The 21,726-nt window shown below is 53.1% G+C and overlaps 7 protein-coding genes across 7 annotated transcripts; 2 read left to right on the forward strand and 5 right to left on the reverse strand.

The window, feature by feature from the left end:
* Positions 1-462: 462 nt before the first annotated feature.
* Positions 463-2,445, forward strand: CABS01_10567 (TAM domain methyltransferase; the record flags this gene model as incomplete). The annotated part of the gene is made up of 9 exons (XM_060543922.1): positions 463-684; positions 751-789; positions 995-1,085; positions 1,149-1,190; positions 1,267-1,392; positions 1,555-1,579; positions 1,639-1,776; positions 1,890-2,309; positions 2,373-2,445. Coding segments are annotated over 9 exons (1,176 nt in total), but the record flags the coding sequence as incomplete, so codon positions are not given.
* A 454-nt stretch (positions 2,446-2,899) lies between these two features.
* On the reverse strand, positions 2,900-6,594 carry CABS01_10568 (uncharacterized protein; the record flags this gene model as incomplete). Its single annotated transcript, XM_060543923.1, has 3 exons — positions 2,900-3,180; positions 3,230-6,262; positions 6,312-6,594. The coding sequence occupies 3 exons, from the start codon at positions 6,592-6,594 to the stop codon at positions 2,900-2,902; spliced, it is 3,597 nt and encodes a 1,198-aa protein (XP_060399125.1).
* A 1,897-nt stretch (positions 6,595-8,491) lies between these two features.
* On the reverse strand, positions 8,492-9,683 carry CABS01_10569 (uncharacterized protein; the record flags this gene model as incomplete). Its single annotated transcript, XM_060543924.1, has 6 exons — positions 8,492-8,592; positions 8,650-8,720; positions 8,779-8,852; positions 8,905-8,936; positions 8,987-9,528; positions 9,586-9,683. 6 exons carry the CDS (start codon positions 9,681-9,683, stop codon positions 8,492-8,494), a joined length of 918 nt encoding a protein of 305 aa, XP_060399126.1.
* Positions 9,684-10,378: 695 nt separating this feature from the next.
* On the reverse strand, positions 10,379-11,461 carry CABS01_10570 (uncharacterized protein; the record flags this gene model as incomplete). Its single annotated transcript, XM_060543925.1, has 5 exons — positions 10,379-10,419; positions 10,473-11,001; positions 11,063-11,164; positions 11,215-11,264; positions 11,326-11,461. The coding sequence occupies 5 exons, from the start codon at positions 11,459-11,461 to the stop codon at positions 10,379-10,381; spliced, it is 858 nt and encodes a 285-aa protein (XP_060399127.1).
* Positions 11,462-12,044: 583 nt separating this feature from the next.
* On the reverse strand, positions 12,045-14,251 carry CABS01_10571 (GMC oxidoreductase; the record flags this gene model as incomplete). The annotated part of the gene is made up of 4 exons (XM_060543926.1): positions 12,045-13,535; positions 13,598-13,678; positions 13,730-14,129; positions 14,202-14,251. 4 exons carry the CDS (start codon positions 14,249-14,251, stop codon positions 12,045-12,047), a joined length of 2,022 nt encoding a protein of 673 aa, XP_060399128.1.
* Positions 14,252-15,837: 1,586 nt separating this feature from the next.
* CABS01_10572 (CFEM domain-containing protein) lies at positions 15,838-17,544 on the forward strand (the record flags this gene model as incomplete). The annotated part of the gene is made up of 6 exons (XM_060543927.1): positions 15,838-15,963; positions 16,065-16,200; positions 16,301-16,522; positions 16,578-16,645; positions 16,719-17,101; positions 17,178-17,544. 6 exons carry the CDS (start codon positions 15,838-15,840, stop codon positions 17,542-17,544), a joined length of 1,302 nt encoding a protein of 433 aa, XP_060399129.1.
* A 735-nt stretch (positions 17,545-18,279) lies between these two features.
* Positions 18,280-20,436, reverse strand: CABS01_10573 (bacterial alpha-L-rhamnosidase domain-containing protein; the record flags this gene model as incomplete). Its single annotated transcript, XM_060543928.1, has 4 exons — positions 18,280-19,111; positions 19,161-19,368; positions 19,424-19,481; positions 19,537-20,436. The coding sequence occupies 4 exons, from the start codon at positions 20,434-20,436 to the stop codon at positions 18,280-18,282; spliced, it is 1,998 nt and encodes a 665-aa protein (XP_060399130.1).
* Positions 20,437-21,726: the final 1,290 nt, after the last annotated feature.

A 21,726-nucleotide genomic window follows, 5' to 3' on the forward strand; every position in this document is an offset into this window, starting at 1 on the left:
CTCGGCACTTGCTGGTCCCTGCATGATCACCACAACTCAAAGTTCACGACCGTGCCCGAACTTTTGCCTTTTTTTTCCTTCAGGACACTCTTTTGAAGCGATGTCATGTTCTTTCGCACTCTACCTTACACTAGTCTCCGTGATAAGGTATTCATAAGGTAGTCTGCATAGAAAGTTTCCTCGTAGCCGCCGGCGTTGAACAAGGTAGGTTCGATCCCGTCTTGGTACCCTGCCATGCCTGGGGAGGTGCGGCATGTATGATGTGCCTGATTGCCCAAAAAGAGGGGGCCGTCCCTACTTCTTTCACCCATTTACGCGTTTACGGAAGGCCGGGACTGAAATTGGGATTGGGATTGCTCTACAAGGCAATTACGGACAAGAAAAATGTAATCATAAGGTGTGCCGGGGGTCGATGTTGCGCGCAAGTGCCATCGGATTAAGCTCCGACCTGACTCCTCTTCCCCTTTCCCCTTGCCTTGCCCTCCTTGCGCAGGAGTGAGTCCTCGGGGCCCTCTTCCTCGTACCCTCACCATCCCTGGAACGACCGTTATCCACCTTTTGCTTTTCCCGAACCCAAACCGGGGTCGGCTTTCTCAATCTACCAACCTACAAATATTTACATCGACAAAACGACCGAGGAGAACTCCAGAGCGAAGAGATATGGCTGCCGCTGGGCAACCTCTGGTGCGTTTTTTTGGACGAGAGCTCATACTGCGAGGTTTTGGTTTAACTAATTGATTGTGTTTCTAGGAGCCCGATACCTTTGAATCGGACTCGGCAATCTCGGAGGTATGAGTGTTTTGTTCTGCCCAGCTTGCGTTCTTCCCCCCCACCCACTTTGTACCTTCTCATGTTTAGTTACGTGGCGGCGTTTCACGTCACATCCCGCGCAGCTGGAGCTCCAAAGATGCCACCAGAAACGCAGTCAGAGCCTGGCTCTCATAATGTTTCCCAGATAGCATCAGCCATAGACTAACGATATCATGTGCTGCAGCTTCGGAATGGCAGTACCGACTCGCCTACCCCGAGTATGTTGACGGTGCTGGAGGAGAATGGCAGGACATATCACGCAATGAGTTCCGGGAGTGAGCAGTGCCTTGTGAACCGCCTCTCCGATGCTGGGTCCTTGACTGACGATATAAAAACAGAATACCCGTTCCCCAACGATATTGTCGAGCAGGAGCGCCTAGGTTTGCATCTCTCCTCTTTCGGTGTGCGGATTTGGAAAGGAACCCTGAAGCTCATATTTGTATCATCCCAAACCAGATTTCCAACACCTCATGTGGAGTGTGACGCTGGGCGACAAGCTATGCCTATGTCCTAAGGACTCACAAAAGGCAAAGCGCGTGCTGGACGCCGGTACGGGCACCGGGATCTGGGCGATGGATTACGGTGAGATACACTGAGTCCTGCCTCGCCTTGCTTTGGGGTTGTGAGATTGACGATGTTGAAATTGCAGCGGACGCACACCCGGAAGCCAAGGCAAGTCGATGAGATCCTCTCCATCCCGGCCGACGACTACTAAGACGGTCTTCATCTAGGTCATTGGTGTAGATCTGAGCAACATCCAGCCAAAATGGTAGGCTCATCAAGTGGGAAAAAATCTCATTGTCGTGCTCACTGACGTCGGGATGGCAGGACACCTCCGAACTTAACATGGGAGCTGGACGACCTAGAGCAGAATTGGACATGGTCTCAGCCGTTCGACTTCATCTTTGTTCGCATGCTAGCAGGGAGTCTCAAAAACTACCAAGACTTTATCAACCAAGCCTTCGAGTGTGTCTCAATCTTCTCTCTCACTCTTGTTCTTACTCTCATACCCATACATCTCATTCTATGCACACTTATCCACAGCGGCCACTCAAATACTCACCTTCTTAACCACCCAGAAACCTTGAACCAGGCGGCTACCTCGAAATGCAAGACCTCTCCCTTCCCTACCGCTGCGACGACGCATCCCTAACGCCGGACTCCCCAATCCACAAACTCTCCGACCTTTTTCTCAGAGGCGGCCGGGTCACAGGCCGCAACATGGACGCGGCGCCCACCTACGCCACCCTCATGCGCACCGCGGGCTTCGTCGATGTCGAAGAACAACAATTCAAGTGGCCCGTCAACGCGTGGCCGCGCGACCCGCACTTCAAGACGTTGGGCGCGTACACGCATTGTAACCTCGACCACGGGCTCGAAGGGTTGACGTTGGGGCTCGCGACGAGGAATTTGGGGTGGAGTAAAGAGGAGACGCTGCTTTTTTGCGCGACAGTGAGGAAGAGTTTGAGGAGCCATAAGGTGCATGCTTATGTTCCTTTGTGAGTTCGGTTCCTCTTGATGATCGAGATTAGAGAGACTATGTGCTGACTTGCCTGGTACAGATACGTTGTGTACGGGCGGAAGCCGACGGTGGCGGAGACGAGTGGATCTAATCCACCGGAGGGTATACATTAGCCGTTCATATACCTCTAGTTAGGGACATTATTGGGCGTAGGGAAATCATGATAGACTACCGGGCTGGCGGTTTACTAGGGGGTTCCATTTCGCATATGGATCATGGTGTTTTGGCGTATTGCAATGAGGGAGCATGGCTCATCAACGGCCGGCGAAGGACAGAGAAGCGTTTCATCACGGGAAGAACCTGGGTTATCTTTATGGTTTATCAGGACAGCCATTCCAATTTTTCTTCCATTCACTCTAGCTAGGAAATAACTCCAGGCACGCCATCTGTCGGGATGCGGTACAAAAGAGACTCTTGGTATGGGTACGTGTGCGCTGGTCCAGACGCAGTTCAATGGATACCAGGATAGAAGCAAACAGGCATTCGTCTTCGTCGTGAGACTTAAGCACCCGGATTCCTTGCCCGAGCACGAGATGCGAGTTGATCCATGTGTTTCTTCCACCGAGCCTACCAGACTCCGTCTCTCCCCTGGACCACTGGCCCATCGGGAGACCCTGTATCATCGTCAACAGGCTCAGTTCCGCTGTGGTGTCGGAAAATGGGACCAAGTCCTCCCCAGGGGTACGCCGGGCTCGAAGGGAGAGGCATGTTAGAGATGGTTGTGGTAGGCGTGCCGGCTACGGAGAAGCTGGTATCTGAGAAAGCGCCGCTGTCTCTGCTGGGATTGCTCAAGCGGCTTGTCGTTGATGTGATGAATGTCGTGGCTGGGTCTACAGATGTCCAGGTTCCTGCGATGTTGTTAGATTGACTAAACCAGGTCGGGAGGTTCTGACTTACGATTTGTTCTAGCTGAAGACGTCCATGAACCTGTGAACCCTGCCGTCGACGCTATCGTGATATTCTGCCATCTGGAACTGCAAGAAGATCTGGATGGGTACGCGGTGTACGCTGTGTTGTTTGAAGAGGATGGCGGGTAGACCACGGTTGGATCAGCCTTCGCCGTAGCGGAATTGACGAGAATGCTTGTGGTGACGACCTGAGTTACGGTGCCGTTTGTTACAGTGACAGTGTTACAAGCCGAAGAAGCTCCAGATGGAAGGCTGGCAGAGTTGGTCAAAGCTGGGCCCGCCGACTCGGTAAGAGAGGGTCCAGAAGATGGCGCGGTGCCGGAAGAAACTCGAGAACTAGATGAGTTGAAAGGTGACAGTGTAGGTACAGGTAATATAGACACAGAAGAGAAGACGGATCCTGACATAGTCCAGGTGAAATGAGACGTTGAGATTGCTCCAGAGATGGTGGTTGAGTTGCTAAAGGGGGGTAGCGAGGAGGGATGACCAATAGTAACGGGTGGAGATCCCGTTGAGAAGGCCGTGCCATTTGCATTTGTGACCGTTGTCGTGTTTCGTGGAGTAGGCAAAGGAGCAGTGCCGGATTGCGTTGTTGGTATACTAGTGGTTGGCAACATGTTTGACGCAGTTGAGTTGGGCCACCGACTCCAAGTTGAACTTGGATCTGTCGGAGCACTGAATGGACCACCTGTGCCTCTCCAAGTGACACTGACTCCCGTGCCGGCCGAGGTGCCCGTTGCGCCTGGAGTTGTCGTACTGTTGAATGTTGGGAAAGGAGGCAGGGGAACGATTGAGAGTGTCTGCGTAGTGCTGCCGTTTGCTCCGGTAGCAGTCAAAGTAGTGACAGGGAGTCCTGATGCTGTGCCAGGGATCCAAGTTGGCCTTGGAATAGCAGTGGCGTTTCCTGTTGTCGGGAATGGCGGCAAATTGACGGTAGACGAAGTATTATTGGATGTTTCTGAGGGCTCGGAGGTTTGAAATAACGTCCCTGAAGCCCATGTGCCACTTCCTGTAGGCCCGGATAGCTTGGTGGAGTTGGTTGTGGGAAAAGGCGGCCGGTCACTTCCGATGGATGTGTAAGTGATGGCAACGGTTCCTGAGTACACCGTAGAAGGCGGCCTACCAGAGCTGTTGATCGCAGTGGGCCAGGGGATCTGGGTTAAATTGAATGTGGGAAAGGGGGCTGATGCTGCTGAAGACGTCAAACTGCTTGTGGCGTTGGCTGTAGACGTCTGCAGGAGGGTCCCATTTGAGGACGAAGTCAGGCTGGGAGTCATTCCGGTTGGCCACAAAGTGATTGTGCTGCCTCCACTCACGATAATGACTGAGGCCGTGAGGCCCCCGCTAGATGTCGAGTTGATCCAAGGAAACGATGCCGAGGCCGAGGCAGTAGTGTTTGATATACTAGTTGCCGACGAGGTGATGGCAGGGATTGAAACGGTGCCAGTGAGTGATGCCTGGGTGGAGTTGAACACTGGCCATGGAGGTAAAGTGGCCGAAGCCCCTATCGAAGTCCTATTGGAGGTTGCTGGATCCCCGGAATGGCTCGTTGCCATCCAAGTGGCGTTAGCACTCGCGGCCCATGTGGAATTTGGTAGTTGAGGAGGGGTGGCGAGCGTAGCTGTTATGCTTGTGGCATTGCCGATCGATGTGATGACTACTGTTCCCGCCGTGGAGCCTCTTGTCAGAGTCATGATCGTACTCGAGTTCCATGGAGCAGTAAAACCTGTCCCGTTCGCGGAGATCGTAATTCGAGCACCTGATACTCGACTGCTCGCACTTCCAGTCGGCAGAGTCAGAGTAGTCGTGTTCGACGCGGGATATGGCCCTGTTGCCCTGGAGCTGGTGGCAGCCGAAGGAAATGTACCCGTGCCAGATGGCGTAGGCGGTGGACTTTCCTCACTAATAGAGGCAAGCGTACCGCTTGGCCATATTGTCGAGTTTGCCGGAAACCAAGGCGCGGCAGTGACAGCAATGCTCGTTCGGACGATGGATCCTGTTCCCGAGATGACGAGAGTTGAAGTAGGCAGAATCACTGTAACGACGGGGTGTGAGGTCCAGTTTCCGGTCGGGCTACTTGAAATGGTTCGGTTTACATGGCCATCGACCGTCGAGGAGTTGACTGGTAGAGCTCCCGAGACTCGAGAGCTTATTAAGACGCTGGTAGAGACGCCCGTGCCAAGTGTGGTCTGAATGCCTGTGACCGGAGCACCTGATTGTGTGCTATTCCATCCGACAGTGGCTTGTAGAGTATGCGAGAGAGTTGTCAACCGAACGGTTCCATTGGCGCTGAGAGTGACGATAGAAGGGACTACTATGAAGGAACTTGCGGACACCGAGAAGTCAACGGAAGAAGTTCTCAACGAGGACGAGTTGGGTGAGTAAGTTTGGGAGCTGGTCACCGAGGTGGGGAAACCAGTTGAATGCCAGAGCGTAGGCCACGGAGTTTCCACAGGTTGGGTCAACGTAGAAGCTTGTTCCGAAGAGACGAAGAGAGATGTTATCGACGTGGATGTGTTGAAAGAGGCTGAAACTGGACCACCGGTGCCAGTCTGTATCTTGGATGATGAATTGAATGCAGAGAATGGCGGCGTGGGCGTGGAAGTGGCCGATGCTGAACCAGTCGAGGATACGGCCGTGCCGTTATTGACTTCGGACGCGGAGGCAAAAGTGCCAGATATGGTCTCCGAAGAAGCTGTCTGGTTGGCGCTCAGTGACGTTGCAAAAATGGATGACGTTGCGGTTCTGGTCGAAGTGTTGGCTGGCGGCCAAAGAGTCGACTCTGTTAAAAGTGATGATGATACACTTGAAGCGATGGAGCTGGATGAAATCAATGTCACAATGGTGCTAGCCACCTTTGAAGATGCAGTACTTGAAGTACTATCAGAACTGGGGGGGTACGTGACGGCATTGGACAGAGTGGTGGTAGCTCCAGCAGAGACAGTTAAGCTCAGAGTAACAGAGTCAGAGACGCCATATGTGCTGGAGTCGCTGGCGACCGAGCCGACTTCAGTTGAAGATACTACGCATGTCAGTCTGAGAGCAGTATCCGAAATACATAATCGACTGACCATGAGCACTATTAGCAGAGGATATCACGGTCGACGGCGGCTGGTCACCGTAAGAGGTGGGAGAGGGAGGCGGCGGATAGGTGTATCCATAGTCGTAGCTGGTGAATGCATCGAGATCTTGAGGGCTCCTCGCGTGATGTTCGACTTTGAGGGCAGCGGCGGGGGACTCGACTTTGTCCCGCTGCTTGAGGTCATCGGCATTGGCGGAAGCTGTCACGCCTGTAGCAAAGAATTGCAGACCGACTACCGTCACCAAGACGACAGTGAGATGAGAGGCTCGCATATTCGGAGTTTCTTCTGAAGCGGCCTCAGTACAAAGTTCGTAGCACACAATATGGTTGACGATCATACCTGGCGAGCCACTGATGCTAGGAGTATTCAAACAAACGAAAGTCGGGGATACTAGTAGAAGTGAACGAGTGAAAGCCGGCTCACTCGTATTCGAGCGACTGGGGATGGGCACAGGAGAAGAAACGAAGAAGGGGGAAAGAGCGAGAGAGAAGGGAAGGGGGGAAAACCGAGGTGGGAGAACGGGAGAAAAACTTTGTATGTGCAAGTATCTGAAGAAGGGGACGACACAATTATAGCAGGAAAGAGCTCACGACTTGCCTAATGAAAGGAAGGTGTGATGCCGGGAAGGTAATACCACCAACTGGCTTACACATGCTTCTCCTTCCTTTCAATTTCACAGCAAGTTCCATATCTTTCGGGAATGCCTAATCTTGCAAGATACCTTCTGATTACTACAGGGCTCGAATGCTCCCACTTCATTCAGTCTTGCCATGAACCGGAATCAGTTGCTGAAGCGGGCCGAAGAGAGGCAGCCGGATTATCATTCAGCTCTGTGGCCTAGTTTGGTGGGGAGCTGTGGAAGATACAACCTTTCCTATATTGGAATTCTTCTTTAGCACAATGTCAGAAGATTGCGAAGAATAGAGCAGCTTGTACTCGAGGCTAACCAGGTGGTCACAAGAGAAAGATACCCAACTGCTATGCGACCCCCGAGCCGAGCTCGACACAACACACAGGTACGATCTGGCAGTATAATGATCAGCTCGCGGTCATCATCCACATTGAGGCCCTACATCCGTATTGGTGAAACGAGAAGAGGGATGGACTTCACGTTCGGTACTCTGTCTGCGGCATCCATCTGGTACTGAAAGTCGATGCTGATGGAGAGTTGCTGCATCACCAGTCTCGCCCCTGCGAATCTGAATCAGTTCCTGATCAGGATATCACCGAAGAGCACGCATCGTGACATCCACTCGCAAGTCATCAAGCACAGCGTGGTATGGTGGTAGTCACAGACACGGGACGTTATCCCGAGGTGGTTGCACTCACCAAGGAACACCTACTAGTGACCTACCAGAAAGCCACTGGTCGGCGAGACTCGAGCGGCCTCTCCGGCAGAACCGATAAGTTTGCACCGAGTCTTGTCCCATCTTGACCATCCCCTAGTGCGGGACACGATTGCAACCAGTTGTAGTTGCAAAAGCCAATCTTTGACAGTGCGTGTCATGCAGCTACCCGTGTACCTTGAAACAAGATTACCTGTTCCTGAAGCAAGTAGTACGCCATAATGGAAGGCTCGGAGCGGGGGCTCGCGATGTCTTGTCCTACTCGTTTTGTTTATGTTAGGCCCAGGTGAGTCTCGCTTGATTAGTAGCATGGACTGCTTCGCCGGAACACCTGTCAATGTGCCGTATCAGGTGGCGAACGTCTCGATTTGAAGAGCGATCGTCTAGCTGGTCGTCGGCGAAAAATGACAAAGCCGGTGCTGCAGTGTCTGAAACACGTTGCGGCAGACGAAATCAGGGCAAGACCTGAAGAGTGGTACATCAAGGATATCGTGATGCGCAGAGTTGTGATTCGTAAATTAATTATTACGGTAAAAGTTCCTTCTTCTCATGTTCGTCGGGGCCAAAACACACTGCTCCGTCGACTGTTACCAGAATTACGCTTCGCCGACTTTGCTTAGCGTGTCGAACAACGCCGTCTCGCCAAGAGTTACGAGTGCTCTTCAGCTGAAAGCTTCGGCTCTTGTCGCACTAGATCCGTCACTGCTGTCAAGATGCTGTGGCACGGGGATCCGGTCAAAAGAGGGGTCGGTATCTCCTAGTGCCAAGCCGATCCCGCCGTAAAAGTCAAAGGTATGACTCCCAGACGCAGACGTCCGTCGTTTACTCGGCCTTTTGTGCCGTCTCTCGAAGCGTGGGTGCGGTGCTATCCGTCATGGAAGTATCCTTGGCCTCGATATCGGCGGCCCAAAGAGCAGCGCCGACTATAGATAAGCGTCAGTAGTTACTCAAGGCGAAAGTCCAATCCTTGCCAAACATACCTGCATTTGTGAATGTGAAGAGAACGCTAGCGAAGGGGATCATCTCAAGGGCGGTTGCAACTAGGCCGAAGCTGTGACAGAAGTCAGCCAAATGCACACAATACATGCGCGGGTGGATCCCAAACGTACGCAGTGTAAGGCCCGGCGTGTCTTTTCAGCCAGTCGGCTCTTCTGGAAGACGACCAGTTCTTGAGTTGGAAGTACTGGGTTGGATTGTCAGCACGATATCCGGAATATGGAAAGGAAGAAACATACACGGCCGTGGACGGCTTGACCTCTGCTGCGAGCTGCAGAAACGTTAGCTGTGAAATACACGGAAGCGGCCGGCAAGACTCACCCTGCAGAGAGATAAAGATGACGGTTCCCACGACAGGAATGAAGTTCAGGGGCAGGTAGATGAGGTATCTGATGAGTGCCTTGGGACTGTATTTCTCAAAGGGACTCTTGAGAACCTTGCCCAGCTTCTGCATGGGGTCAGATCCGGGCCTGAGCTGTCTGCCTTCCCTCACAATTCCGTCCTCATCTCTGAGAAGAAGAGTGCCGTCAAAGGTGTCTAGAATCGCGTCCTGGAGCAGGAATGATCGCGAGAGGAAGTTGATGATTGCCGAACTCTCGTTCAGAATCAAAAGGACGGTGGTGAAGACGGCTAGCGGGCCGTTCACGAAAACGAGGAGAGCAAGTTGTGGCACGTAGGTGAAGACGAACATGCCAGTGACGACACCGGCAGATAGGAGCAGGTAGGATCCGATGCGTGACAGGAGGGGCTTCCACAGTGTTCGGTGGGTTGCGAAGTAGATGATGCCCTTGATGGGGTACAGGTAGGCCTTGCTCTTGGCAGCATCGGCGACCAAACCTCTCGCCTTGTCGTAGTCCTCTTGCCTGTCATACGTATGTTAGATTGGGGCGCGAGCACGCGAGATGGTGGACAATACGAACAGGACTTCCTGGGCCTTGGTTTGCACAGAGTCGACCATCCTGTTCCTTCCGCCGGAGCTGGAAGCCTGGCCCTGGGAAACAGTTCGTTCGTCAGACATGATGGGATAGTTTTCGTCGGGGTGTCGTCTGAAGTTGCAGAGAAGGCTTTCGTAAAGTAAGTTGGTACTGGTAGACGGACCGACGTAAAGATGGGGAAGCTGGGAGAGAGTGTTTGCGACGTGGCTTGGCCAAGGCACAGCTCTGGCGTATTTATTTAGCCCGAGGATCGTGATCTGACTCCTGCGTGCCTGCCAAAGGCAAGCTACCTTACCTATGGCAGCTGAGGTACGTAGAGCTAGCTCCCTCGCTTTGGTTCGGTGATGGCTGTATGACGTAGTGCTGTGGCGGGAGCTTGACTTCCCTGTGGCTACATGTGATGTGGCTGAACTACGGACCAAACCCTCCGTGGGGAATTCTTGGCAGCAGCAGCGCAAGACACGACACGACATGGAGCAGATCAATTCTCCTTAGCATTGATCTAGACATTCATCTGGTTCCCAGCACTGGTTCACAACTTCACAGCGAACCGCACCTCTGCGGCTGTTGATGCAATATACACAGGTGCAGATTGCAAGTCCTTTGGTCTTAGCTGGGCTCGATGCTTGCTAACGACAGGGGTCTTGTTGGTGCATAATTAAAGTACCGCCAACCAAAGCCAATTCCATCCTCACATATTCACTTTGACAGCTCCAATCAATTTGATAACCACGGACCGCTCGAAAGATTCTATCAACGTCAAATCTCAAAACATGGTCTAGCCTCCTTCACTACTATCAAGTTGCTTCTGGCCCTTCCCTTCTTGCAAGATCAATGACGAGAATTGGAGGCTCGGCCCGATCCCGACGAACCCCTGCCCTCAAGCGTGGAGCTGGCCGGCATGATGGCGAGAGCCAGGTCTCCTAGCCGGCGGAAGGCGTCCTCCCGGGCATCGTGAGCGTTGTCAACAGCCTTGAAAGCGTCAGAGATACCGTGCCGAGCATCGCCCTGACGAGCGTCACGGTGCAGCTCATCAACCACGAGCCGAAGAAATTGGTCAGAAGGCCCGATTGCTTGCGGGTCCCGTGCCGCAATCCAGACTTCTCTTCCCAGGCGGCGTGAGGCTTCTGCCTTTTCCTCGTCGATTCTTTTGATATCAACCAATACCTTCGAGACCCTTAGGCCAGCTGTGTTGGAGGAACGGCCGCTCCGACTCGGTCCTGCAAAGCTCGGGGCGCACCGAATCTCGCCCATCACTTCATCGTCAGACGCCGTGTTGTAGGCCATTGGAGTGTCCTCATCCGAAGCCGCTGATTGATGATCGTCTTGCAGTTGTGTGTTGTGGTAAGCCCTGGTCACTCTTTCAACATGTCGATATAGGTCTTTGATGGCTTTCCGGTCCTGGCATGTCATTATCAGCAAATGTTTCGGAAGACAACCCAACTTTCTGCATTGAACTTACCCCGGCGAACTTCTCGCTCTCGCCATCAGCCTGTTCTGCCAAAATGATTTGCCTGGTCTTCTCAATGATCTCCAGAGTTTCGGGCCACTGCTCCTTCTGAATCTAGATGGAATTCAGCATCCCACAGCCTCCACCAAGAAACAAACTCCTACCATGAGACAGCGTTTATCCTTATCCTCGGCACATCTGGCGCATTTCATAACTAGAACGATGAAACGTAAGTAAGAAAATCGTGAATGAGAAAGGTACTTAACGCCACTCACGGTTTCTTTTACAATAGTAGTTCGCGACCGGCTTTTGCTTCCTGGGATAGACGCCAGTGTAGAAACCGAGGCATCGTAGGCACCAGCGGTTGTCCTCCTTCAATGAATTGGCTGAGGCTTCGGATCGGGGAACCATCTTTCTGAAGCCAATGCCAACTTTCGACTGATCTTGCTATTGTGCTTGGTACAGAGACAAGCAGCTCTAGGGGCCTGGAAGGAGACGGGCTTGATATATGCCTCTGAGAAGTCTACCTAAAAAGTTGAGGTCTCAAGACCGGCGCTTCCGAAATGCTTAGGTGCTTCTAGCTGAGGTCAGTATGTCTGAAAGAGACGCTTGTGAGGGCAGGCGGCTGACCGTCTTCACCCTTTCAACGCCAAGACCTGAAAGGGGTCTTTGAGAAATGGCCTATAGGATGCCTTTAAGCTGCGTCAGATGTCTGACAAGGAAGACGGGATGAAGGTAGCTGGCTTCTCGGCTTCATTCGCGGCTGACCCTTGTCTCAGGTACATCAACTGAGCTCCAAGAAAAACGCACTTTTACAAGATCTACAGCAAATAATGAGGCATTTTCACAGTTAGCTTATATGCTTTGTCCGGCTTTCAAGAGATCAATGAATCAGAATCCGGCTGTAGTATTATGCACATCATAGAACATGATGCTATTAGGAAATCTGGACCCTGGTTACCGTCAACGTCCAATAATGGCGAACTTTGACAAACTACGCCGCTTGTGCCTCAGCGATGATCACATCAGCGGCCTTCTCACTCGCCATGTAGATACCGAGAACGATATAGAACCCGGGAATCTTGGGGAAGATGGAGGCATCGACCACGCGCAATCCGTCAACCCCACGAACCTTGAAGTTAGAATCCAGGACAGCAAGCGGATCGTCATCGGCACCAATAGGCGCAGTGCAGCTAGCATGATGACCCCAGGCCTCATCTTTGGCAAATTGCTTAAGGTCAGCCTCAGATGAGATCTCCTTGGGTGGCCAGATGCGTTCAAACGAGCCATCAAGCGGGATCAGGTTCTCAAACGCCTCGATGCCGTACTGCATTCCCTCGTACACAGCCTGAAGATCTTCCTCGCCACCGATGCCCTCGAAAAGGCTGTGGAAGGTGATGTTGGGCGTGTCGCGCGGGTTGGTGCTCGTCAGGTTGACTACGCCGGCGTTATTACGGCTGTGGCCCTTGAGGGTAAGCCAGGTCCAGACGCTGAGGTCGGCGAGGGCGTGCTCGGCATAATTGGGGAAGTAACCGTTGAAGTAGGCCGGTACACCACCGAGGAAGAGGTCCGGATTGCCATTCTCCGCGACGGAAGAGTGCTTGAAGTACCCGAAAGCAATGCCGTTGGTCGTGTAGCCGCCCTTTAGGCCGCCGATGCCCGACTGCCACTGAGAGAAGCAGGGGTCCTCGCCGTTGTGCGTGCCGTTCATGTCGAGGAAGGTGCACTTCTCGAGGAGGGAGAAGTCGGTGGGCGCCTTGCCCACGATGCCGACTTCGTACCGGTCCTGCATGTTGCCGCCGACACCAGGGAGGTCTTTGACCACAGGGATATCAAAGGATTCAAGTTCGGAGGCAGGGCCGATACCACTAAGCTTAAGCAGCTGAGGGGTGTTGAAGGTTCCCGCGGACACGATGACTTCCTTGCTAGCGAACACACGTCCGGGGACGCCGCCGTCCTCCTTGGTGGCTCTGGGATCGGCACGGTACAGGCTCTTGCCGACGAGGTACTCAACGCCAGTTGCCTTGGGCTTCTCGCCCGTCGTGTCAAAGTTGACCTTGGTAACGAGCGTGTTGAGAGCCACATCCAACTTGTACTTCTTGGATCCGTCCTCGTTGGTCGCGGTGACAACGTCGAATATGAAGTCACGAGGGGATGAACGAGTGAAGGAAGGGTCCTTCATGGAGAGGGGAATCTGGTAGATCTTCTCTCCATTGTCACGGTCGGGTGAGTCGTTGTTGACGTCGACGGCCAAGATCTCGAGGAGGCCTGTGACGGTGTTGATCACCTTGCCGAGAAGTGACTTGCCCATCGTGGTGGCAGCAGCGAGAACCAGAGACAGCACCTTTTGGTCTTGAACGATGAGAATCGGCGGAGTAGTTTGAGTCTCTAGCCATCCGTCGTAGCCGTGCACGGAGCTGTCGAGGCCGCCGGGGAGGTAGTGACACTTTTCGAGCTTCTTGTAGTACTCTCGCATCTTGGAAGCCTTCGGAAGCCATTACCGTCAGCATTTTCCAGCCATCGCCGAGGAAGTCGGTAATTACTCACCTCCCACGAGCTGTCACCAGTGATGGCCGCAATGTTGTCCCAGTCGCTATCCTGAGGCAGAATGGTGACAAGAGCATTGTGCTTTTGAGATTGTCAGCTAATGGAACACTAGCCTACGTCGAGACGACTTACCTGTGAGCAACCACCGAGGGCGCCGACACGAGGATACAAGATTCCCAACTGCTCAGACCCCTCTGGCGGGTCGAGACCAACATAGATCTCTCCATCCGGCTTTCGATACGACATCTTGCTGTCCCTCTTGGCCTGCTCCGGATCAGAGTAGTGGTTGACGAAGAAATCCCACGCGATCGGCTGATGTTGAGAAGCCAGAACGTGCAAAGCCGGAACCTGGACGGCCGGGTCTTCGCCTCGATCCTCACCGGCGTCGATGAGCAGGACACTGAAGCCGGTCATGGCCAGGCGGGCAGCGAGGGGAGCACCGCCCGGCCCGGAGCCGACTACGACGTAGTCATACGTCGAGTTGTCTGTAGGTCCCGTGGCATTCAGGGTTGGACCAAGGGGTTGATCGAAGCTGGTTTGTGTAAGCCGATGATTCGCACGATAAGCGTGTAGGTATTGACTAAGACTAAGTGTGAGAACTTACGCCGCATGGGCAGCCGCGAAAAGCGCCGCAACAGAGAAAAGGAACTTCATGGTAACATCCAATGAAGGTGACTGAAACGCAACCGAAAGCAAAAACACGATGAATGAGTGACTGGGTGGCGAGTTTGTTGAGATGCAAAGGAATGACTACTGCCAAATGGCTAAGAGTTGGTGGAACCAAGACAGGCGAAGCGACTCAAAAAGTCAGAACCTCAAACGTTAAGTATGGGTTCATGAGAACGCTCCTTTTCGGACTCATTTCGAACGCATCTCCACTGATTGGCGATGCTGATGTGATGAGAGGCATTATCTCCCGTGAAGCCGGCACGCTCATGAAGGGGGCACGAGAAGTGAGACATGGGGAGAAGATGCTTTGATCTGCCAGTTTCCTTTCCTAACTCGAGGTTGCATTGGCGCCGACGACTCTTTGGCATGCCTGTCGAGGATTCAACCAGGGTCGTAGACGAAATGAAAGAAAACATGGGCCCTGTCAAACGTCAAAACACCACCCCCGGATCCTGCTCCGCCAATGGGGAAAATTGCTGCCCACACCAATGGAGCTCTACGACAAGCAACTGTCCAACAGAACAAGCATGGCAGAACCTTGCTGAGCGAGCACAATCCGACGTGGACACATCCACAGCCAGGGGTCACGAATTGAGAAACGATAGCCCTACACTTGGCCCCATTGTCCGAACGCTCTTTGGACGACGGGTATGGAGATTCTAGAGGGGCCCATTGCTTCGATGCCACTACGATTCACGCAACGAACGACAGACGGGAGACAGACTGGAGACAGAGCAGATAGATCAGGCGCGCAAACACTTACCGCCTCCTTGTTGTCGGGTTGGCCCTGGTCTAAAGAACCGTTGATCTCACTCTTACTGCTGTTGCAGTGCATATACAGAATACCAGGAATAACGAAAAGCATGTTAGCGATCCCCTGCGGTTCATTGGCCACTCGCGAACCCCTCTCTTCCTCCATTCGTGATAATTTAACCGCTTTGGGACTGAGCTCAACGGTTTGGACGTCGACAGGCGGGTGATGGAGAGATGAAGAGATTTGGCTTTTACGTAGCCAAGTTAGCTCAACTGCCGCCGCTAAGAAATCGGACCACTCTTTTCGGAAAGTTTACTCGTAAGTTTGCTGGTCAAGGACTCTAGCGAACCGTTTTGACCGGCATCTGCATCCGGCGCAGGCCACATCCAAGTCTCCTCAGTCTTCTTACGGAATTTTCCTTCTCAACTACACCAGGGGTTCGACGACGATCCAAAGCAAGATCGTCGGCTACAAGGCAACGCAGAAATGACTCGCCCACTTCAGAGCGACTCCAGAATGAAGAAATCCAGGGACAGAATCCTAGAGAGAGACGGACCCGAGAGCCAAGGATCACGGTAGATGCCGCCATCTATGTGATGAACTTGACAGGCGGAGGAAGGATGGCACGCAAGTCACGATATGAGGTTAAAAGTAACACCCCCTTCTTCCTCTTCTCTAAATCCGGTCTAGGGAACTCCGTCTCTCTCGGCTACGATTTACATACTTGAAAAGGAAACCCGGAATCCCGCTCGCGCTTCTCTTCCCCATCCTTTCTTGCTCTCTCGTACGACATCCCCCCTTCACAATATCGGTCGCCATGAAGCTTTCAGGCATGCTGGCGGCCACGGCCGCAGCCCTCGCGGCCTTCTCTTCAACGGCCCAAGCCGCGACTACAGCTGCGGAAGCGTTGGCCATGGCTCAGAAGCTATACCCGGAATGCGCAGTAAGTATTGAATAGTGAGCGGATCTCCCGCGCTTAGCGTCAAGACGGTGGCAATTTTTTTGGCTGATCAGTGCGGCATCCCCATCTTTTCCCGACTACAGCTCGTCTGTCTCACCAAGCTTGTCCCGACGTCGGGTTGCCAGCTTACGGACACTGCGTGTCTTTGCACCAACGAGGAACTCAATGCCAATCTCTCTGTCTGCGTGTTGCAGGGATGCAACTATGAGGATGCCCTCAGTAAGTGCCTCTGCCTTGCTTTAGCTTTGAGACCGTACAAGGCATATTCTCAGCATCACAAAGGGGAGGATTTGACTGACTCGTATTGATGCTGCGCTAGAAACTAAGAATGGCTCGGCGACCATGTGCGGCCTACCTGTTCGAGATGATACTATGAAGCCCCCTCTCGTAGCGGGTGTAGGATTTGGTATAGCTCTCATCATTTACATACTCCGTATGTGTTCTGCTCTGCCTGGATGCAACAGAGAACTCAGCTGGGATGACTGGACCATCACCGCTTGCGTTCTTCTCACGATCCCGCCAACCGTCTTTGCCTTCACACGTAGGTGTTCCTCCATAAACACGTGTCCCGTGTAAGTTGAGACTGACTGATCTAGTTTCTGCAAATGGATTGGGAAAGGACATTTGGACTCTGCCCCTCCAGAACGTTGAGAACGTGCTGTTTGTAAGTGACCAAATCCACTCACACCTCGTCTCAACCAAGAACAACGACTAACACCAACGCCCCTCACCAACAGTTCTACTTCCTCGGAGAGCTCTTCTATTTCCTCGCACAGGCAATGAACAAAGTCTCTATCCTCCTCTTCCTCCACCGCATCTTCCAGCACAACAGCCTCGGCAAGGCCATCTGGGTCACAATCGGCCTCACCCTGGCCTACGCCGCCGCCTTCTTCTTCGCCACGCTCTTCCAATGCTGGCCCATCAACCACGCCTGGCTACAGCTTGAGTCAGATCACCTGGGCCGCTGCAACAACATCCACCTCCAGGGATGGTTGAGCGCGGCTTTCAACATCGTGCTGGATATCGTCATCCTGGCGCTCCCCTTGCACCAGCTTTACCAGCTGCAGATGCCTTTGAAAAAGAAGCTCATGGTCATGGTTGTATTCTCCATGGGCATCTTGTAAGTCCCCTGAGACACCCCTCTACTGTCATCCCACTATCTCAACAAAGGGACAAGACTAACTGGTCTCCCACAGCGTCACTCTCGCCAGCGTAATCCGCCTCCGCACCCTCGTCGTCTTCGCAAACTCGACCAACATCACGTACGACTACGTCGACGCGGCCTACTGGAGCACAATCGAGCTCTACGCAGGCATCATCACGGCCTCCCTCCCTGCCGTCTACAAATTCCTCTCTAGCGCCTTGTCCCAGAACGCCGCCTGGTCGGCTGTCAAGTCCAAGCTGTCTGGCGCATCGTCGGGCTCGAGGGGTACCGACAACTCGCACTCGGCGGTGGCGACTGGGTCCAGTGGTTTGAATCGACGGCTTACGCCGAAGAGGTCTGAGGCTGAGTTTGTGCTTTTGACGGATGTTGAAAGTGGCAAGAGTCAGAGGTGGGACTAGGTAGTGGACAGTTTGGAGATAACATAATCTTGCAGTAATGCACTGTACATAACATCATCAATTTCTCTTCTTACACGCGATATGTGCACCTACCTCACCGAGTACCCTCACACCAGCAAGATAGTTTATACATCCTTTCTCAACAAGGTACAACTGGATGGAACTGTTGGAGAAGATCAAGCAAGTATAAAACCACTTCCAGAGTGTCCTGGACTCTCATGTTCACCAGAATTGCCAGATTGGGGGATCTGGATACCCAGTCGGTACCAAGCCGCGGTGGTCTTGTCGTTCGGCAAGCGGACAAAGTGATGGCCGCGAGGATCTCACGACCCATAAGAGGGTATCCCTGTCCCTTCAAGTGAATAATACGCAATGCTGCTCATCAGTGAAGGCAGACGTCTTCTGCGTATTCGCTCGTGAAAGAGCGAAGGATAGAGGGCAGTCAATATGAAAAGGAAATCTCTTACTATAACTCATGTCTGCCTCGGTCCTTGATGATCGCCATTCCCTGAAAGACAATGTGCTGGACTCAAGCGCACCGATCAAACAAAGGGCCGCTGGAACTATAAGGAGCTCTGGGAACATGGAGTATTGTCTGCAGAAAGACTGAGACTCTTAGGATCTACCTGCTGTCGGTTTTTATAGGAACCTGGGCATACAGAAACGCCAAGATTGCAATTTCGATATGCGCTCATCCCATCGAAGCGCACGACAGATCACTGACGAAGGAGAAGACTAGACGCTGATGGTCATATTACCTTTTCCACCATTGACCCAAACGGATTTCTGCCCCGAAAGCACCAAATATCCCCGAGTCGACGCCGGTGTGTCCCATTCAACGACAGCCGTTCCTTCATCCCCAACGGTAAACTTTGCAGAAAACTTGCCCAAGTTCGTCGTGAACCCAGCTTCGGCTTCCGAGAGCTCGCTCAGCACAGGCTTGAGCTGCCACTCGCTTCCGCCGGGCTTGATGACCCTCAGTCCGACAAGATACTCCGTCATAGTCGAAGTTGGACCACTGCTCCACCCATGAGCATGCGAGATATAAGACGGATCGTTCCGGTACCCGCGATCTCCTCGATAGCCCCATGTTCCATCGATGAGATACCCCTCCACGACGGTAGACTGCGTGCCGTTGGGGTTATTCAGGTACCAGCCCCACGCGTCTCGGATAAGCTGTAAGGCCCGATCGGGGCGTCCCGTTCGGAAGTGCGTGGCGATCTCGATGCTGGAGATGAATGGCGACACGTTGTTTTTGAGTTCGGGGCAGTGAGGACCGATCGGGGTCCAGTTTGATTCGAGGTAGTCGGACACCTTTTGCGCTTCGGCGCTATCTGCGGAGACGACACCAAAGGCGACTGCCATGCTGTTCGCGTCTTGTGGATACAGCGACGTGTTGTCGGGACTTTCCTTGAACGCCCCCTTGATTTCATCCCATAGCTCAGTCATGATGGACGCTTGCAGCTTGCTCGCGGCGCTTGTCCAGTCTTTCTGGTAGCTGCTCGCGTTCGTGAGGGTAGGAGACCAAGAGGTGATGTCGGCGCCGGTGCGCAGGGCTCGATACAATCTGGTCGTAGGGTTAGTGTTTCTCTTGGCCGAGAAGAACATTCACCTACAGCATGCTTGCTGAGCTGCGCTCAGTGGAGTATGTCCATCGGCCCCAGTCCGCGGCGCCAGTCACGTTCATGATTCCCTTGTCTGAGACTTTGCTTCTACTGAGGTTGATTGCTCTGAGGTACTTGGGCCAGATGGAAGTCATGAAGTCCGTGTCGCCGGTGTACAAGAAGTAGTTGTAAGTGCCAACCAGTGTCCACAGATGGTATGCTATGCTTGCACCGTCAGCTTGACTTCTTGTCACCCTAAACTTGTCTCGACTTACTGTCGCTATCCTTCGAGAGATATGGTGGACCGGCTTTTGGCAAAGTACCGTCGGCAGACTAACGAGCGACACGTTGAGTAAATGTCAATTTCATCATCGTTGGGGCAACTTACCTGGTAGTTGTAGATCGCCAAGAGGGCATTCTTCGTGCTCTCCATATCGCCGGTGCTCACAAATGCAGAAGGCACCGCAGTCCCCATATCCCCAATCCAGACCCAGCGATCACGCTTCGCTCCATCCAGAAGGACGGTCTCCCCAGGCCCAATGTAAGCGTCATTCTGCCAGCTCGTGCGTCCACTTGTCCCAGACACGCGACCAGTCTTGCCCGGCACGGAGTTCGTCTGGATGGTATACGCCCCGCTGTACCAGATCCTGTTGAGGAGCTCGTCGCTGGAGTGGAAGTATCCCTGATAGGCTCTAAGATCGGACCACGTCGGCTGGAAGCTGATCTCCAGACTGATATTGCGAATCTCCACCGAGACGGTAGACGACGAGTCGAATGGCGTGAGGAATAAGGTCAGGTACCGGAAGCCGCCGCGTAGCTTCGGATCGGGCATGATGTAGGTTCCCGCTGCGTCCGAGGTGATGTTGTATGCGAGAGCGCCGTCTTGTCCGGTACCACCATTCGAGTTGTCTGACTTGCGACCAATGTAGTTTTTCGCCTCTGTGAAAGCGAGGCCGAGAGTGGCGTTGGTGAACTGGGAGAGCTTGTAGTCGATGGTCGCGATGCCGCCTACTTCGAAGCCAAAGTCAAAGACCAGGCCGTCGGTTTGGCTGGAAAGATTGACCGGTGCGGTAAAGTTGGAGATAAACGCTCCAGATGGTGAAGATAAGATGTACTTTGGTGTGACGTTACGAGAAGTGGGAGCATAGTTGTACTGGTCCCAAACTCCTGGGAACGAAGCAGAGCTTGGTCCATCGCAGGTCGTGTTTCGCCAGCATTCAGCAGAACAGTAATTTGCAAGGAGAGTTATTGCCGCAAGGGCTCGAATAGACGGTTGTGATATCAACATGCTGGATCTGGGTTTGCCGTTGTGGCTGCAATGGTGCAGAAGGAAGTGGTGCGACCTAGTCAAGTTCCGATGACACGAGGCATATCAAGCGCCTTAGACTTTATGCCGAGGCGGCTGTGGGAGATCATGTTCACGAGACAAGAAGCCTTGGTGGAATATCTTGACCATCTCCTTTGCGCTTCGACAGCTGAGCTTCGGCTGTCGTCACATTTACTTGCGCGGAGTCAACCTCAATCGAGTCCATCTTCGGTGTAGATTGCCGCGGATGACGCCAATCACAGCAGTTACAACCCAGGCACCGATACAGAAGCGGGAATACCCACGCATACCCCGGTCTAGCACTTTACCAGATTGAGGACAGAACTTCATGTCGGTCGTGGGGTTCCCCAACTTCTGCCTGTGTACCCCGCAATGCCTCTCCCTACGAACTTGTACGGATACACCAAAGGGATGTGGGTTTGTTTCCTTTGGGCCGATGATGCTGATTTGCGTTGAACGTCCATCGCGATCAAACATGGGTCTGCTAAGGTGGGATGTAACCTCCATGCTCCCGCCCGGATAGCTCCAGGTGGACGACCGGACTCTGCTTTTTCTTCTTTCGGGACGAAATGATCCGAAGATACGATGGATGTCTTCTGATAGTATGAATTCCTATTCAGCGAGAGAGGTTCTGTGACGCCCTCGGAGATGCTGAGATCTTGTCTTGTAGATTAAAGGCGGACCGATATCGATATCTGGCTTTGGGATTTCAGACGGATCAAGCCTCATCGTTGTCCTTTATCGTCAAAGATCAACATTGTAGCACGAATCTGAGTCGCATCAGAAAGTTCAGGACACATGATGCATCGTTGGTGCAGAACCTCGCTGTCTAGAGGCGGGATGTTACGGCTCGTGGACCGAGACGGAATAGAGAGACGGTAACTTGATTAAGACCCATCTATCGGTTTTTCGTCGCCATTAAGTGGACTGCTCTAGATCCATGGTGGCTGAAGGTATTCCTCAACGACGAACCTAGGACCCCTTGCCTCTACCCCCAATCCCACCTGAGTACTCGATGTAGAGGTAGAAGCGAAGATGCTGGGTTAGTGAGGGGACATGATGAGCCCGAAAATGTCGTCCGAGGCTTCGTGGTCCGAGTCTCAACCGATGGATTCTAGACAAAAGGGTGCTCCGAGGACCCGAATCTCCAACGAACCGTCCTTCCAGGTATTGGTGAGGGCCTGAATGGCCAAGTTAGGAAGAACTTCCTATCGTAATGAACTGCCTTACTTCATAGTTAATGACTTGGCC

Source organism: Colletotrichum abscissum (assembly GCF_030869225.1).
Source record: "Colletotrichum abscissum strain IMI 504890 chromosome Unknown Scaffold_27.1, whole genome shotgun sequence".
Taxonomy (NCBI): domain Eukaryota; kingdom Fungi; phylum Ascomycota; class Sordariomycetes; order Glomerellales; family Glomerellaceae; genus Colletotrichum; species Colletotrichum abscissum.